Source organism: Xyrauchen texanus, chromosome 34 (assembly GCF_025860055.1).
Source record: "Xyrauchen texanus isolate HMW12.3.18 chromosome 34, RBS_HiC_50CHRs, whole genome shotgun sequence".
Classification (NCBI taxonomy): Eukaryota; Metazoa; Chordata; class Actinopteri; order Cypriniformes; family Catostomidae; genus Xyrauchen; species Xyrauchen texanus.
The window spans coordinates 32,010,371-32,029,088 of NC_068309.1; the positions used below are offsets into that span (position 1 = coordinate 32,010,371).

Genomic DNA, 18,718 nt, shown 5'->3' on the forward strand with positions numbered 1-18,718 from the left:
AGACAGTCATATTTCCAAAAATTCTAGTCAGACCTCTTTAAACTGTTTTGTGAGGATGGTCTTCACTGGAGAAAATAAAACAGTAAATGGGTAAAATGGTCTCTGTTATTTCAAAATGCTTAAATTGAACAGTTAACAATAAGGTCCGTAATCATGATCAGCTTTATTTTAGGATTATTGAAGTCAATGGGAGGTCCTTGTTAGTATAGTTGCTTGTGTGTGGTTGGTCATCTTCATCCAACTAATAAGTTGTGTCTGTATCCACCAGATGTCCAAATCCACTGGTAACTTCCTCACATTAACTCAAGCCATTGCCAAGTTTTCAGCAGATGGTGAGTCATACATTAACACTCGCTCATTTGAGGAACAAACCTGTTAAACATGATCAGACTCCTCAGCACTGGTCAGAATTACTGTGTGCCAGCATCAGAAATGCATTTCATTCTACATGTAATTAAAGGATTTATGTAGATCTTCACGTGAGCTGTGTGTAATCATTTGTTTGTCTTTGCTTATTTATATTAAATGACAAACTTGAATGACTTATTATAAAAAATATTGTCTTTTTAAAAGATCTGTAAGATTATTATTGTCATAAACTTGTTTAGGAGAAATACAATTCAACTAGGGTTGTCACAACACCAACATTTCAGTAATTGATAACATTGCCATTGAAATTTCATGATGTTCTGTACCATTTCGATACCACATAAAACAACAACAATATGCTATTGAGCACACTCCTTTATTTAAAAAAAATGTGTAATATTAATATTAACAAATTAAATGAAAAATGTTAATTGAGTAAACTTTTTTTAATCTAATAGTGTTGGTATCTAATAGCGGTATTAAAGTAAACTTTCAAAACATTTGAAAAAATTCAATGCAAACATAAGCAGATAAAGCAGTGTTTGAGTACAAACATCTGCAAAATCAAAACATATCAATAATCAGTGCTAATCAATAAAGGATAACATTTAGTTTTTTCTAAACCAGTAAGTACACATTAGCATCTACATAACTGGCAAAGTTTAAAAATCTTGTTTTATTGCAGTGTTTGTTTGACAGGTGAGTGGGTGATGCTTCACTGCTGTATGGGAAATGTTGCTGACTCTGTTTGTACCTGTTTTTAGCACTGACCACTAGTGACCGGATCGTTCAAAACTAGTGCTGTCAGTTTAATAAAATATTAAATTGCGATAAATCGTATGATTTTTCATTGTTAATGGCAATATTGAAATTGCTGAATTTCTCTGTTAATTGTGATTTAAATGCAGATTTTGAAAGTGCTGAAATTTAGTGCTGACCACTTGTGATTAGATCAATCAAAACTAGTGCTGTCAGTTAATTTAAAATATTTAATTGTGATTAATCGCATGATTTTTCATTGTTAATAGCAATATTGAAATTGCTGAAACTATTTAGCACTGACCACTTGTGATCAGATCACTCATAACTAGTGCTGTTAGTTGATTAAAATATTGAATTCTGATTAATCGCATGATTTCTCATTGTTAATCACAATAAAAATGCAGATTTTGAAAGTGCTGAAATTATTTAGCACAGACTACTTGTGATCAGATCACTGAAATCTAGTGCTATTAGTTGATTAAAATATTTAATTGTGATTAAACTAAGATTTTGGAAGTGCTGAAATTATTTAGTGCTGACGACTTGATTGAATCACTCAACTAGTGCTGTCATTTTTTTAATTATATTTAATCACGATTTATTGCATGATTTCTCACTGTTAATCATGATTAATTTTCCGAACAATGTATTCCACAGTATAAAGACCGAAATGCACTAAAAAAAGCACAAATTCAAGTAACCGTATACGTGGGAGGATGACTAATAGTCCCTTTAATTTGCTTATTGATTGAAATGGGCATTAAATCTCTTAAACCTCATCCTCGACAAAATCGTGGCTATCCACTTTGTTAACAGCAATCGTGAAGCTGCATTTACATGATTCACACTGCTTTGAACTTTACATGAATAGCTTTTGCTTTTAGCGCTGGCACTGCACATTTTAAAATACTTCATCTGAATTATCCGGTATGATGGAAGGGCAACGCAATGCAAGTTGTGTGAAATCTGTCCATCACAAGTCCCATCTGGGTTTGTTTTTGTACAAAAGAAATACGATTAAGTTGTCCTTTCTCAATCAATTGTTCATTGGCACGGTATCGCTGTTGTGTGTTTGTAGTGTGTGTGTGTAAGTGTAATGACCCCTGACAAATTGCAAAGGTTCCGCCCTATTCCAACCAGTGTTCATCACTCACACGGAGCTGAATAAAACCACATCATCTAATGTCATCTTAGTAAATGCGTTAATCGTGATAAACATGTTAAATTAGCATGTTCGTTTTGACAGCTTTACTTAAAACGCATCTTAGTACCATATGTAAACGGGGCCTCTGTCTATTTGTTTATCTGTCTTAGGTATGCGGTTGGCCCTGGCTGATGCAGGGGACACAGTAGAGGATGCTAATTTCGTTGAAGCCATGGCAGACGCTGGAATCCTGCGTCTCTATACATGGGTAGAGTGGGTGAAAGAGATGATCGCCAATCAGAGCAACCTAAGGACTGGACCAGCAGACACATATAATGATCGAGTCTTTATCAGGTAACAATTATGATATAGAATAGTTTAAGTCATTTGTAGGTTGCTTTATGACTGTCCCGTTAAAGCATGGTTTGAATCCGGATAATTGATTTATTATTTTTATTCATTTTTATTCCTCTGTCTTTCCTGTCTGAATTTCTATCTGCAGTGAAATAAACTCCAGCATCATTAAAACGGAGCAGCACTATGAAAGGATGATGTATAAAGAGGCTTTGAAGAGCGGATTCTTTGAGTTCCAGGTAACACATGCACAATTACATACACCTGCCTTCACCGAAAAACACCAGTTTGATGTTTGACGAGCGTCAGCAGATGGCCAGCATCTGTTGTGCTGAGTAAACTTAGTGAGTGTTGGATACTTGCGTAGTAATTACATTTGCACCTGTTATATTTATTGAATAGAACAATGAAACGGCAGTAAAAGAGACTGCATGCAGAGGTTGCGCTACAAAAAATCATTATCTTCCTTCCATCACTTTGACGGACTGAGTTGTACATTTATTTATACTTGCCTTCTGCCCAACATTTCATCGACTTGAACATCAATGTTTTGTTTCTTTACAGGCTGCTAAGGATAAGTACAGGGAGTTGGCCATCGAGGGCATGCACCGAGATCTTGTGTTTCAGTTTATTGAGAACCAAACACTACTGCTGGCTCCCATCTGCCCACACCTGTGTGAACACACCTGGTCCCTGCTGGGGAAGGTGAGACCCCCTCTACACTGAAGGACAGGTGTCCACTGAGGAATAGTCCACTTTTAAACCATAACATTTCACAGACAGTTAGTCTCTTGAGGAGCTACTATGAATGTCAGCGACTTTTATTTAAATATATTTGCGATCATTTTGTGTTATTGTGAGGAATAGTGACCTCTTCTGATGTAAGGGCGTAGTAGTGGCCCTTTTTAGACAAACGATTTCCTACTTGTTTTTCTTTATTCTGTCATTAAAGTTATGTGACCCACTTAATATTAGGTTTAAGTTATGTTCTAAAATTAGATTGTCTAGTAGTTTGCTGACAATAGATTCCAAAAAAACATTTTCTTAATCTGTATCTTTTAAAAAAAAAAAATGTATTATGAAAAAACAAAAAATTGACAGCATTTTCATTTTTGGGGGAACTATTCGTTTAAAACAAGATAGATTTAGAGAAGAAATAATATTATACAAGATATTAAGTGTGGTTTTCAGAGATTGTAATATTTATATATTCAATTTAGTGAAGTTTATGCTTAAAATTCAGCCGTTTCAGGTAACTTTATCAGACTGTTTTTCTTCATACAGAGCAATTCTCTAATGAAGGCCAGCTGGCCTACAGCCGGTCCAGTGGATGAGGTCTTGATGCGATCCTCACAGTATCTGATGGACACGGCCCATGACCTCCGTCTTCGCCTGAAAGCTTACATGCAACCAGCCAAGAGCAAGGTATGAACTATAGTATGAGCTGTGTATAGTATGAACTATACACAGCTATGTATAATACGTAATTTACAATACAATATGTATTTCAATATTTATATTCAAATTCAGGCACTGTGGACTTCTAGAAAGTCTTGTTAAATATATATTTTTTTCAGTCTAAATAAATTGAATTTGTCTACTAACAATGTCCAACTGTGTACATGCATCACAAGATTTGTGTTTGTTTTTTTTTTTTTTTTTTCCTCGTCATGAAAATTCCCACCACAGTGTCATTTCCTACACATCTTAAATTCTGTATTGTGTTTAAGAGAATTATGTGCTGGAAATTACATTTTAAATGATTTTGAAATTAAATGCACGAAGCTCAATTTCATTGCTAACATTTTATGTATCCTAAATACGCACAATAAAAAAAAAATATTGTTTATACTTTTTGCGCAATTTGGCAAAACTGGAAATTACGGCCAATAATAATATTCTGCTCACAACTGATATTTACCTTGATTTTTATCTCAAGCATGCTCTTTACTCACACATTTGTCCACTTGGTTAACTAGTTCACTAACGTTTGAAGAAACTTTATTCGGGGCAAAATTGTTTGGTGTGGTTGAAATTACTCGACAACTGTGGGACAGTTGTTATTTTTTAAAAAGGTATAAAAATCATTTACACACATTAAATATTGAAATGGTCTGTTTAATTCACTTTTTGTTTAATTTGTCATAGTTTTAAACATGTAGAAATGTTAATATTTATAATGAATTTTTAAAGTATAATATTGAAAGTGTTTATCAGGGACAAGGCTAAAACGATAACATTTATACATTAAAGGCATTTGAAAAGTATCAAATCTAAATGATGAAGGCCTGATTAAAAAGTTTCCAAGTCAGTTGTGGCTTTCTTATAAAAAAAGAAAAAATGTACACAACCCTGTTATCCACTTAATTTAGCTCAGAAAAGACCTAAATGTTGAATGAATGCTTGGACGGTTTGGTTAATAGTTAATGACACGTGCCCAGAAATATATTTTTGTAAATTAATTTAGTAGCTTAATTTACTAATGTCATTTTAAGGCCTCTATCCCCTCAACATTAAGTCCAGCCACACAAAGAGAATTCACATGAGCAGTGAGATGAGTTAAAGTGACATCTGTCATGTAGAATGAGTTCAGTGCCATCCAAAACTCCCCTGACAGAAGAGTGGTGCATTATCCCTCAGTTTTAACAGGGGCCGCTCTCTCTACAGTCTGTATCTACCAATGCCAGCTCTTGCGTAACCTTTGCGATCAGGGAGGCTTTTCTCACTCCTGTTTCTATGAGCATGTGGTAATGGACTTATCATTGAATGGAGAGTTGCTGTGGTGATGTGCTTTAGTGGGTTTTAAGCCATGAAGGAAAAATAAACTGGTGTGATTGTATAATAGATAATCGTTTGAAATGTGTATCGTCAAATCTAAGATTATATTTATAGATTTTTAAATGGGTTTAAAGAAAACTAAACTCTGGAAATGCTATTTACACACATACTGTACATTTAACAATCAAATGTTTTGGACACATCTACTCATTCTTTCATTCATTAATATTTCTATTGTCCAGATTTTTGAAATTATACTTGTGATTAATTATGCTTAATAGGCTTACTTTATTTACTGTAACACATGACTAGAATTCTTGTTCCATCATGGCGCCATGGATGGCCACCTCCAAAATGGAGCTCTCCAGTTCTTTTGCTGTTTTTGTTTGTTTGTTTGTTTGTCCTATGTTTAGTTATTTATTTCTGATCAGTTTTACCAGAGACAAACTGCTGAATATTCGGCAGCACATACCAGACAATCTTTTACCATTATTTGATTATTCTGACTTTTTGCTGGACATTTTAGTCGGAAGTACCAGCTGTGCTGTACAAGCGCATGAAGATGCAAACGTAGAAATCGAGCCAGCGCACTGGTCAAGCTCCGACAGCGTGGCTTTCGAACCATGCTGCCAAGCATCCATCTAGAGATTCTCTGCTCTTCCTAATAAAACAGCAAATTACTAATCCTCACCTGCAAAAATAAGGACTTTGCAAATTCTGTTGCATTGTGCTTCATGGAGACCTGGCTTGGTAAAGCCATTCCTGGCAGCGCATTACATCTACTGAACTTCCAGCTGTGCAGACCAAATCGCACCACGAGTTAACAGGGAAAACGAGAGGTGTACAGATGTTACAACGCTGAAGAAGATGTGCTGTCCTTATTTAGAGGCGCTCCTCATAAACTAAGCCTTTCTGCTTGCCGTTGGGAGTTTTCCTTGTGTATTCTTGTGTTGTTTAAATTTCCTCCACAAGCAAGTGTGAGCACAGCACAACAACAGCTAGCTGATCAGATCACAGAGATGGAACAACAATACCCAGACTCACTTATTATTTTTGTTTTTTAACAAGACAAATCTCACACGTGATCTGCCCAAATACAGACAGCACATTACGTGCCCCACCAGAGACAGAAATATACTGGATCACTGCTACACATCAATAAAGGATGCACATCGCTCTGTCCATCGAGCAGCTTTGGGACTCTTATCACTGTCTGGTTCATCATCTTCCGATCTACAGGCAGAAAATAAAATGAGCTAAACCTGTAGTAAGGACTGTAAAGAAATGGACCAATGAAGCAGAGCTGGAACTACCTGCTTTGACTGCACTGATTGGAGTGTTTTTGAAGCTGCAGCCACAGACCTGGACAAGCTCACAGATACTGTGACATCATATATTAGTTTCTGTGAGGATATGTGCATTCCTACTAGGACTTATTTAACATACAACAATGACAAACTATGGTTTCCAGCAACACTCAGGCAGCTTCATCAGCCCGAAGAGCATGCTTACAGAAGATGCTATTCTGAAAAGCTGAAAAACAGTTTTCAGCTAACGACCCTGCATCATTGTGGGGAGGCCAGAAAGTCTTTACCAACTACAAGACATCCTCCCCCAGCACTGTAGGGAATTAACAATTGGCTGATGACTTAAATGTGTTTTACTGTAGATTTGAAAAGCCCAGTCTCACCCCACACCAGCCCTGACCTTCACAGCACACAAAAATGTACACCTCCTGTAACCCCCCTCCTCACCTCTACTGCTACTCTAACTGTACTTGAGATCTGTGAAGAGGATGTGTGCCAGATCTTCCGGAAAACAGAATACATGAAAAGCACAGGGCCCAGACATGTCTAAAATCCTGTACTAACCAGCTGGCACCCATTTTCACACAGATCTTCAACAGAACACTGGAGCAGTGTGAAGTTCCCTGCTGCTTCAAATGCTCCACAATCATCCTGTCCCTAAGAAATACCAGATCAAAGGACTTGATTACTACTGACTCTTCACTCTGACGTCTATGGTTATGAAGTAATTTGAGATACTGGTGTTGGCCCACTTGAAGGATATCACTGAACCCTTTCTGGATCCCCTGCAGTTTGCTTATCGAACAAACTGGTCTGTGGATGATGCAGTCAATATAGTACTGCATTACATACTTCAACATCTAGACAGACCAGGGACTTTTGCAAAAATACAATTTGTTGAAATAAGTTCGGATTTTAACACTAAATTAACCCAGCTCTCTGTTTCTACCTCTATCTGTCAGTGGCTCACCAGCTTTCTAACAGACAGGCAGCAGCTAGTTAGAATGGGGAAATTCACCTCCAGCACATGTACAATAAGAACTGGTGCCCCCAGGGATGTGTACTCTCCCCACTACTCTTCTCACTGTACAAACATTACTGCACTGCCAAGGACCCCTCTGTTAAGCACCTGAAGTTTGCAGATGACACTACTGTCATCGGCCACATCCAGGATGATGTTGAGTCTGCATACAGAAGGGAAGTTGAACAGCTGGCTGTCTGGTGCAGTCAAAGCATCCTAGAGCTGAACATGCTTTACGTCAACAGGGAAGATGACAGTGGACTTTATGAGAAACACCCCAACATTATCCCTGCTCACCATTCTGAACAGCACTGTGGCAGCAGTGGAGTCATTTCAGGTTCCTGGGCACTACCATCTCACTGGAACTGAAGTGTGAGACCCACATAGACTCAATTTTGAAAAAGGCCCAGCTGAGGTTGTACTTCGTTCACCAGCTGAGGAAGTTCTACCTGCAACAGGTGCTGCTGATACAGTTAAACTCCGGAATCATTGATTAGCACTTCTTTAACTGTCTGGTTTGGTTCAGCTACTAAGTCTGAAATCAGAAGACCTCAAAGGATAGCTCGGAGTGTTGAGAGGATTATTGGCTCTCCCCTACCCAACATGCTAGAACTGTGCACATCCAGAGTGACGAAAAGGGCTAGTATGCTCTTGACCCATTCACCCAGCACAATTCCTTTTCAAACTGTTTCCCTCTGGCCGGCGCTACAGAGCATTGAGCACCAGAACAGCCAGGCACAGGAAAGTCTTTTTTTTCCCTCAGGCAATTCACCTCATGAACACTTTCCTTTTGTCAATACAACCATGTGCAGTATTCAATCCATCCATTCCTAATTGTATCCATATTTCTTTTATATTCTTTAACATATCCTACATACTCTTCAATACATCACCTGCACATAACTGTATATCTGTATATAAAATATTCAAACAACAAAATTGCATATTGTATATATCTCTTTTTTTCATCTGTGATATCTTATTTTTTTTATTGTCACTATATGTTTAAATGTATATGTTTGTATGTATGTGTATACAGTTGTACTGGAAGTTTCTGTCACCATGACGAATTGTGTGTGTGTGTGTGTGTGTGAGAGCATACCTTGCATAAAGCTCATTCTGATTCAGATTTTTTGTTTGATCCATTATCATTCATAGAAAGGGGACAACAAGCCTCCAGCCAAGCCCACACACTGCACCATCTATGTAGCAAAGACCTATCCACCCTGGCAGCACAGCGCCCTCTCTCTGCTGGGCAAACATTACAAGGTACTTAAACATTATTTTTTTACAGAGAAGAAGTGGACCTTGTTTTTCTGGAAAAGGAGTAAATTGATTAAGAGATATTGTACAGTCAATGTGGCATAATAAATCCTAAAAATGTTGATCAAGACCCTGATGTGAAGTAGAAGGGTCTTGTATACCACTGAGGTTTATTTTGCGATTTATGACCAGCAGTACATTATTCCACTGACTACACATATGAAAAGAAGAAAAAAAAAATTAACATGAAATATTGATTTGAGTTCAAATAATTTTACTGTGTGAGAAGAGACCGTATAGTAGAATGACAGATGTGAAACTAGCACTGCTTTTTAGGATACTATTTGCACCTGACAAAGGTTCATTGTACAGTTTAGCAGTAATAATTAGTTATGGACCTACGTATATACAGTGGCAAGAAAAAATTTAGTATTTATTTTTTTGCATTAATTAAATGTGATTTCATTTTCATCAGTCACAAGTATAGACAAACACAATGCTTAAAGGTGCTGTAAGTGATTTTAGCAGTTCTACTTCCACAAGACCCAGCCTTTGGATTAGCCATGCCCCCTCTTTCCAAAACCCAGAACTCAAAAGATACCAAATGAGCTTTATTGAGACCGTTGTGCATTGTGCAGAAACTGTTGTTAAAACAACAGCAGCAAAATAGCGACCTCAACTGACAACTTTTATGACCAACATGGCTTAAAAATGGCAGTAATTCTCAATAGTTTGCTGCAACTACAACACCATGAGAATGTGCAAAATTATTGACAGGTCAACAGCTTAATTAAACTAGTTTCCATCCACTTTCGTGCTGTTTTGTGATTGATGATGTGAAAATTCATAAATAAATGTTGCCATCTTCTGCCTGTTTCCATTCAAATGGCCTTTCATAGATTAAAAGCTGTCACATGACCATGTATACCTTGTCATGATTAACACAGGGTAATGATTGCCATAAATTATGTCATGTGACACTATTTATAAACCGGTTTGAGAGGGTTACTTTTGAAATGTATTCCACTACAGATTACAGAAAACACTGTCATAAGTTTTGGTTTATCACAAAATGAATGTTTCCATACAGAAATGTGTATATCGCTAATTGTGTACCTTTCGCCTCCCAGATGTCCCTACTTTTTTCTTCCCCGAAGTTTTGGTAAAATGGGGATAGTATTGAGAAAATTCATTGAAATTAGCAGCTTACTGTCATTTTACAAATAAAGCAATCAGAAGAGGAGGAATTGCAGTCAAAAGGGAGCCGTCGCTCTTCTGATAGGACTGTAATATTGATCCTGATGTTGTGCATATCGCAGGTTGCTACCAGTTCCGACTTGAAAGTGAATCATCACGGCCCTGTTCAATCTGGCAACCTGCACCAAGTAGTGGGGGAAACTTTCAGACTTAGTATAAGGACCATCCATCGCCATGTTTATGCGGTGTGCACAACTACTAAAGAAACATTGATGCGGTGTAATGTCAGGGTGTAAAGCAGTTCAATGGAAAGGAGGCTGCGAGAACCGGCCTGGCGATATAAACAATATTTTATTCATTAACATAAACAAAAGACAAACACACACACGACGGACATGTCCATAAACAATCTCTCTCGTCGCACCACTGTCCACAATCAGACTTTATCTCTTAGGTATAATTAGCCTGATAAGGGACCGGATGTGTATAATCCACCCTGTCACATTCCTCCCTCGTTCTCTCAGGCAGAGGAGCCCCCGGCATGACGTACACCCCCTTGTGTGCCCTAAGCCCCGTCTGCCGGCAGGTCATCCCAGTCTACCTGGATGAGGGAGGGAAACAGATATATTAAAAATGGGGGTACTTCCTGTAATAGTGTAGTACCCCCCCCCAAAAAAAACACTGTAAAATTTAAACGAGAGGGAAAAGGCCTCATGACATTCTTATCGATCGCCTAAGAGACCAGGTTGGTATTCAGGGGTTAGCCTTGGATTGGGTCTCCTTCATATATTAAGGGTAGAACGATTTCAGTCTGTTTAGAGAACTGTTCTTCATCAGTTGTTCCTTTAACATGTGGGGTCCCTCAGGGCTCCATTTTGGGACCCGTTTTATTCTCTCTCTACATGCTTCCGTTAGGAAAGCTCTTTGATAAGCATGGCATACACTACCATCTGTATGCTGATGACTCTCAACTTTACTTTCCTATTAAACATGGGAATCACCCTTCTTTTGAGTCTCAGTGTTGGCTGGCAAACAACTTTCTTCAATTAAATGAGGATAAGTCAGAGTTTATTGTTTTTGGTCAAAGGGGATGTGAGGTAAATTTAGAAAGAAATTTGTCACTGCTTCCAGGGAAAAAACTTCCCTATGTAAAAAACCTGGGTGTTATATTTGACTCTGAGCTCAAGTTTGATCGACAAATAAATGCTGTTGTTAAAAATATTTTTTTCCATCTTAGAACTAAAGTCCATCCTTTCTTTTGATGATTTGGAGAAGGTTGTGCATGCTTTTGTGTCTTCTCGATTGGACTATTGTAATGCTTTGTATCTGGGTGTGAGTCAGGCCTCTCTCTCTCTCTCTCTCTCGCCTGCAGCTGCTAGGCTTTTAACTGGAACCAGTAAAAGAGACCATATTACCCCAGTATTGATTTCACTACATTGGTTACCGATCCAATACAGAATCAAGTACAAAGTGTTGATGTATTTAAGGGCCTTCATGGTCTTGCACCTGAGTACATCTCTGCTTTAATAAGTTTGAATCAACCTTCAAGGTCTCTCCACTCTGGTGATCAGCTGTGTCTTTCAGTTCCTTGATCTCGCCTAAAAACTCAAGGTGATCGAGCTTTTGCGGTGGCAGCCCCTAGACTTTGGAATGAGCTTCCATTGGTCATAAAATCATCTCCGTCTCTATTGTCTTTCCAGGGGGCCTTAAAAACGTATTTATTTTCCCTAGCTTTTGATTAATTGCATTATAAAATTGACCTAGTACAATTTATCTTATTCTTGTTTTATTGGTTTTAAATGTTTTTTGCATTCTTAAGCTGTATTTGTTATTTTATTTATATTTTGTAACTCCATGTACAGCACTTTGGTACCCGGTGTGGTTTTTGAAAGTGCTCTATAAATAAAATGTTGTTGAGTTGAGTTCTGATAGTTTATAGTCTTGAGAAAAGTGTAGAACATCCTGAGAATGACATTCAGACGATGTTTGTTTCTACAGAACAGGGTAAGTCTAATTTAAGTGTGTGTAAAGAAAAAGGCCTAACAATATAAATTTTATTTTTTTTCATTTGGGGATTAATTTTTTTAATGTAATGCTGTATTAATTTGGTAATTTATTTAATTTAATACAGGGAATTTTGCTGGCATTTTTCTAAAGTAAGCTAAACAACATTTGTATAGAATTGGGCTATATGTTAGTGTTCCAAAAAACACATGAAAGATTTTCTCCTAGTATTTATTTTTAATTTAAAACCGCATTGTGTACAGAAATAATTTTTTTTGTATTGTGGGCTAATTACTTGACTGCTGTCCATTATTTTGAATGGTGTGGAAAAGAAACTTTAATAAATAAATGGATGGCTACTGTGATTAAATTAATTGCAAACAGTGACCATTCATTTGTTCGCCATGCACTTGTCGATGACCGGTGCATGATACGAGATATTTGTGATGGCACAGCATCGGATCTGTGCTGGTATGCCGTTAAGACCAATCCATAATAGTGCGAGTAATGCTTCATGTACAATAAATTGGCGTTCAAGGATGTATACCTTGTCATGATTAACACAGGGTAATGATTGCCATAAATTCTGTCATGTGGCACTATTTATAAACCGGGTTGTGAGGATTACTTTTGAAATGTATTCCACTACAGATTACAGAATACATGCTGTGAAATGTCATTTGTAAAGTATTCCGTTAGATTACTCAAGGTCAGTAACGTATTCTAAATACTTTGGATTACTTTTTCAGCACTGGTAGATTTTTTTCACTTGTTTTGACTATAAAAACTCTTCCAGTACAGTAAGACAAAATACACATGTGAAACTTTTGCGAGAATTTGTTTCCATCAGCTGTATCAGTAAACTTTTTGATGCACTACACATTTTGTCCCAAAAAAACCCTTGGATGAAACATAGTTTATGTCCAAAGTCCAGGGACTTATTTTTGTTTGCTGTTTACAGATTCTGAGCTGTCAAAGAAACGGGTGAGATATCTTACAACACTTATTTCAGTAATATCTCTCGGAGTAGGAACATTTTTTGCATATATTTCCATGAATAAAATGGCTTACAGCACATTTAAGCTAACAACACACAATTATAATCGTTCATGTATTTATTGAACACATCCCTTTAGATATTCATAGTGCTTTGGAAAATGTAAGTGAACTGGCCGATCCTCCTTTGGCAGCAATAACCTCAACCAAGCAATTTCGGTAGCTACGAACTAGACCTGCACAAGATTCAGAAGATATTTTTGACCGTTCTTCAAGCTCAGCCATATTCTCAGGATGTCTGGTGTGAACGCCTCTTTTGAGTTCACTCCACAGCATCTCTATTGGTTTAAGGTCAGGGCTCTGACTGGGTCACTCCAAAAGGTGGATTTTCTTTTTTTTAAGTCATTCTGTAATGGATTTACTTCAGTGTTTGGGGTCATTGTCCTTCACATCTGAGTAGCCACAGTACTAAATCATCTCCATTTATAGAATATCTAAGCTCTTCAAGATAACTTTGTAACCCTTTACAGCTTCATGCAAAGCAAGAATTCTGGAGGCAAAGTCCACATCAGCAGATGCTTCTTGTGAATAGCAAATTCAAAATGTTTGAGTGTTACATGTTACATTTCAGAACAATCCTCTGAATGTCGTTGCTGAATTTAAAATGTTTCAATCTTGATGAGCTGTCAATCAAACCGCTCTTTTTTTTTTTTCCATTGTCATTTCCAGAGCAACAATGGAACTCTGCCTGACAATAAGGTCATCGCCATGGAGCTGGGCGCCATGCCAGAGCTGAAGAAATACATGAAGCGAGTGATGCCATTTGTAGCTATGATAAAGGTAAAAGAATATTTTGATGACTTGACTCTGCCCACCCTAGCAACCGGGCCAATTGTTTGCTTTGGGAGCACACCCTGGATCCAAACTCATGTGTCTTTGCTTACTGAGCTACCCAGGCCCTATACAGCATTTTTTTAATCTTAATTTTAATTGATCAAATTACTATTGTTCATTGTATGTTCATGTTATTTCACAATGCGTTAACTGTTTACGTACACATATTTTAATGTAAAATGTGTTCTATGTAGAAATTAGCAAAGATTAATAAAGTGCTGTAAAAGTATTGTCCATATTAACTATTGTATTAAATGATGTTAACCAATGCAACCTTATTAGTTATTTATTTTATTATTTGTTTATATTTCAAGTTAATTAACTAAATTATTAGTTAATTAAAAAAAAACTGTTTTGTTAATGAGAATTAATGTACATAATATTATGGAAGGTTTTGTGCTTCTTGCACTACAGATATGCATTGAAGTTGGTCATGTTTCTGTCTTTGAATATAGGATAACCTGGAGAAGAACGGGCCCAGGGTGCTTGATCTAGAACTGGAGTTTGAAGAGCGCACCGTCCTCCTGGAGAACATAGTTTATTTGACCAATTCACTTGAGGTAGCAGCACAAAGAACAACCTGAAACTCCATCTTTTTGTGATGTAACCAAGGGGCGTGGAGAGAAAAATTATATTAACCAATAATATCATAGCCTACTTTTCACAGTCCAATCAAATCCCAATACATAAAATCCAGTCCCATCCTACATTATTATCCACTCAACATTCTGTTTCAAGTCGTCATTTGTCTAGCGCTTTTCACAACACACATTGTTTCAAAGCATCTTTACAGGAAATCATGCATTAAAAAAAACAAAATAGTAATATCTATAATGTCTTCATTGTGTAGTTTGATTAAATATGATTGTAAAATGTGTAATAGAAATTATATAAATAATAATTGTATTAATAACCCCAGTGAGCAAGCTGTAGACGACTGTGGCAAGGAACACAAAACTCCATAAGATGTTGATTAATGGAGAAAAATAACCTTGGGCGAAACCAGACTCGCTGTGGGGGCCAGTTCCCCTCTGGCTAACAATATTAATTATTTGTGCACAGTGCAAGTCATGGTTTAAGATTAGTAAATGAAGCGTTAAGGTCCAGCGTTTAATCCATCCTGGATTAATTTAATTTCACTTAAATATGCTAATAATGTGTCAAAGCATGCTCATTTTGTTCCAAACCCATTTGTTTGGCAGAACGTTGGCCAAAGTCACAATTCAATTTCATTGCATCTTTTTTTTCTCTTCCATACAATGAAAGTGAATGATGACTGAGGCTATCAATCTGTGTATGTGCCTTGTGTTTCTCATAAGAAGGTCATATGGGTTTGACGCAACATGAAGGTTTCACTTTTGGCCTTTAATAGCAGATTTTGTCTGTTGTCTTTTGTAACAATAATCAAAGTACAGTGCTTAATGCAGAAAGAACAGTAATGTGTTGACTGTTAGATCTGAGCTCACTTAATACTTTCAGTCAGTAGCTAAATGGTTATCCATTCTCTCTCTCTCTCTCTCTCTCTCTCTCTCTCTCTCTCTCCTCCGTCAGCTGGATCAGATAGACGTGGTGTTCGCCTCTGAGGCTGATGAAAAAGTAAAGGAGGACTGTTGCCCTGGGAAACCGTTCTGTGTCTTCAGATCTGAGGTGAAACCGGCAGCCCACTGAGGCCTTGTCATAGCTGCAGTGCGCACTCAAAAGCCTCTGCCTATTGTTTCACTTTTTTAATGGTTGATCTGCCCTGTGTTACATGCAGCTACAGGCAAGCTAATTTTAGAAGCACTTTGGTCATTGGTTATGCTGCTAAGATTCATTTCACAATGGTACAGTGTAGGTGTACAGCATTCATCTGGTGTTTTTGAATTACTACCAGGCTTTTAGTTGACTTTGAATACATTTCTGAAATTGTATTTACAAAATGTGATTCACAAATGTCTTCCTTAAATTCATTCACATTGATTGACAGCCCTAGTTATTTCATAGTTTTGATAACTTTACAGTTTTTCTAAAATGTGATATATTATAAAAATATTTTATATGTAAATATAAATGAATATTCACAAAATACTATTAAATATGACATTAAAGTTGGTACACACTCAATGATAATACAAATAAAAGGTGTCTGACATTATCTGTAAATACAGCATCATTAGCTATGACCTCTGTGTGTCTCATAGCCTGGAGTATCAGTCTCGATGGTGAATCCACAGCCATCCAACGGTCTGTTCTCCACTTGGATTGACATTCGACAGGGAGACAGCAAAGACAGCATCATCCGCAGACTATCCCGTGTCAACAAAGGCATCAAGGGTAAGCCTTTTAGTGCTGCATTTGAAAACCATTTGAGCGAAGTCTAAAAGTAAGATTTAATAAGGGTTTAAAGACACTATTAGTAGTTAATTTAAATTAAGAAGCCTACAGATGCCCCAACATTTATGTGGACACTTAAAGGCATAGTTCACCAAAAAAAAATAACAATTCTCTCATTTACTCACCCTCATGCCATTCCAGATATGTATGAAGTTCTTTCTTCTGCAGAAGGCAAGTTAAGATTTTTAGAAGAATATTTCAGCTTTGTTGGTCCATACAATGCAAGTGAATGTTGGACTGAACTTTGAAGCTCCAAAAAGCATATAAAGGCAGCATAAAAGTAATCATCAGACTCCAGTGGTTAAATCTATATCTTCAGAAGTCATATGATAAGTGTGAGTGAGGAAGCCGCTCAAACTCCTTTTTTACTGTAAGTCTCCTCTATCGCATTCTTCGTGCATATCGCCACCTACTGAGCAGAGAGGAACATTTATAGTAAAAAGGACTTCACCATTTAAACTGTTTCTCACCCACACCTATCATATCGAATTTTCTTAAGACTTTATGAATTACTTTTATGCTTCCTTTATGTGATTTTTGGAGCATCAACATTTTGGCACCCATTCACTTGTATTGTATGGACCTACAGAGCTGAAATATTCTTCTAAATATCTTAATTTGTGTTCTGCAGAAGAAAGTCAAACACATCTGGGATGGCATGAGGATGAAATAAATGATGAGAATTTTTCTTTTTTGGGTGAACTTTCCCTTTAAGGCACACTCAAAGGTTTCTGAATGGTGTTGTATTTGATAACAAAACGTCAAACCATTTTTTTACTTATAAAAAAATCAACTAACTTTTAAATAAAGGTTTTAAATGATAAAACATATTATCTTTGAGCAGCTGTTCCTTTAAAAAAGTTAGTTCAGAGAAAAGCTGTAGTACCATTTGTATACAACACCACTTGGTTTGATATTTTGTTGTCTAATGCAATGACATTCATATATATTTTATGGATGACTGTTACATAAATTGTTCACTGTTTATGAATAACCTTGTTGTAAAAATTTCAGATTTATCTAAAGTGAAGTTGATGCGTTTTGAAGACCCTCTGCTTGGACCTAGAAGAATCCCTATTTTGGGAAAGGAAGAGGAAGGTAAACTTCCTATCTCAAACAGTTCAATCTTCCACATCAACCTGGAGCAAAGCAAAGTTCATATGAGCGATAACGGCCTGAAAATGGACATTGGGGACACTCTAGTCTATCTGGTCCAGTGACATCTATATACTAGTTTACCCAAAAAAGGAAAATTCGGACATAATTTACTCAGCCTCATGTTGTTACAAACTTGTTTGACTTTTGTTTTTCACTCTCTGTGGAACTCAAAAGGAGTCTAACAATAAGATACACAAAAATACATTTTGCAGCTTAATGTTCTAACTCTCTTCTATTTTGTGGGGGGCTTTACTCACAATTTATATTCATTTAAAGTAATACGAATTAGACTGGAAATATTTGTTAATATTTCAAGTTTTTGGCTAAATGTTTTTTTAGGTGGCTCCTATACATAACTTACAGGTATGGCTGTACTTTCATACATCTGTGCTGTATTGTAAACCCAGTCTACATATGTAAACTACAGTAGTGCAACAAAGGATATGTGAAAAGACATGATGTGTTGGGCTTTCAACTGTGCACATGTACAACCTACAGTATGTTGTCTGGGTGAAAAAACTGCCTGTATTTCTCACTATAAAACTCCAGGAAGAAAGGATTATTTTTCTCTTCCTCTACATCTTTTTCTTGGTCCTCATGCTGTCTAATGACATTCAATGAACATTTTAATAAATAAATGCTAATAAAATGTACATCTGTTTCTATGATTCTTTTTGAAAGTGCCACCTCTTAGGGAGGTTATTGGCTCTTTCTTAGGAAATTGTCATTGTTTCCCCATGACTTGTTGCTATTGATATAATTAACCAGAAGAATCGCAGATTACAAATATTTGATACAATGGAAAGAAAAATATGTGACCCCTTTGGAATTACCTGCATTTATGTATACATTTTTATTAAAATCTGGTTTGATCTTTAAGTTACAATAAAGAACCAACACAATCTGTTTTGACTAATAACACACAAATTACTGTATTGTTCTTTTTCATATTGAATGCATCATTCATTCATGGTGTATGTTTGGAAAAAGTATGTGAACCCCCATAGGCTAATGATGTCAACAAAAGCTAATTAGAGTCAGGAGTTGACAAACCTGGTATCCGATTATTGAAATGAGATTGGAGGTGTGGGTTAGAGC

General features: G+C 36.8%; 1 protein-coding gene across 2 annotated transcripts in view; it reads left to right on the plus strand.

Annotated features, from left to right (window-relative positions):
- The window catches only part of LOC127628111 (leucine--tRNA ligase, cytoplasmic-like), a 36,032-nt gene extending 17,538 nt beyond the window's left edge, over nucleotides 1-18,494 (plus strand). The window contains exons 22-32 of one of the 2 annotated variants that reach the window (XM_052104799.1): nucleotides 269-332; nucleotides 2,446-2,629; nucleotides 2,778-2,868; nucleotides 3,194-3,334; nucleotides 3,914-4,054; nucleotides 8,894-9,004; nucleotides 13,925-14,035; nucleotides 14,545-14,649; nucleotides 15,641-15,736; nucleotides 16,270-16,402; nucleotides 17,477-18,494. In XM_052104799.1, the coding sequence (XP_051960759.1) occupies nucleotides 269-332; nucleotides 2,446-2,629; nucleotides 2,778-2,868; nucleotides 3,194-3,334; nucleotides 3,914-4,054; nucleotides 8,894-9,004; nucleotides 13,925-14,035; nucleotides 14,545-14,649; nucleotides 15,641-15,736; nucleotides 16,270-16,402; nucleotides 17,477-17,682 (1,383 nt within the window). In that variant the 3' untranslated portion in view covers nucleotides 17,683-18,494. The remainder of the gene's footprint in view (nucleotides 1-268; nucleotides 333-2,445; nucleotides 2,630-2,777; nucleotides 2,869-3,193; nucleotides 3,335-3,913; nucleotides 4,055-8,893; nucleotides 9,005-13,924; nucleotides 14,036-14,544; nucleotides 14,650-15,640; nucleotides 15,737-16,269; nucleotides 16,403-17,476) is intronic. The other variant, XM_052104800.1, reaches the window with a different exon arrangement.
- Nucleotides 18,495-18,718: the final 224 nt, after the last annotated feature.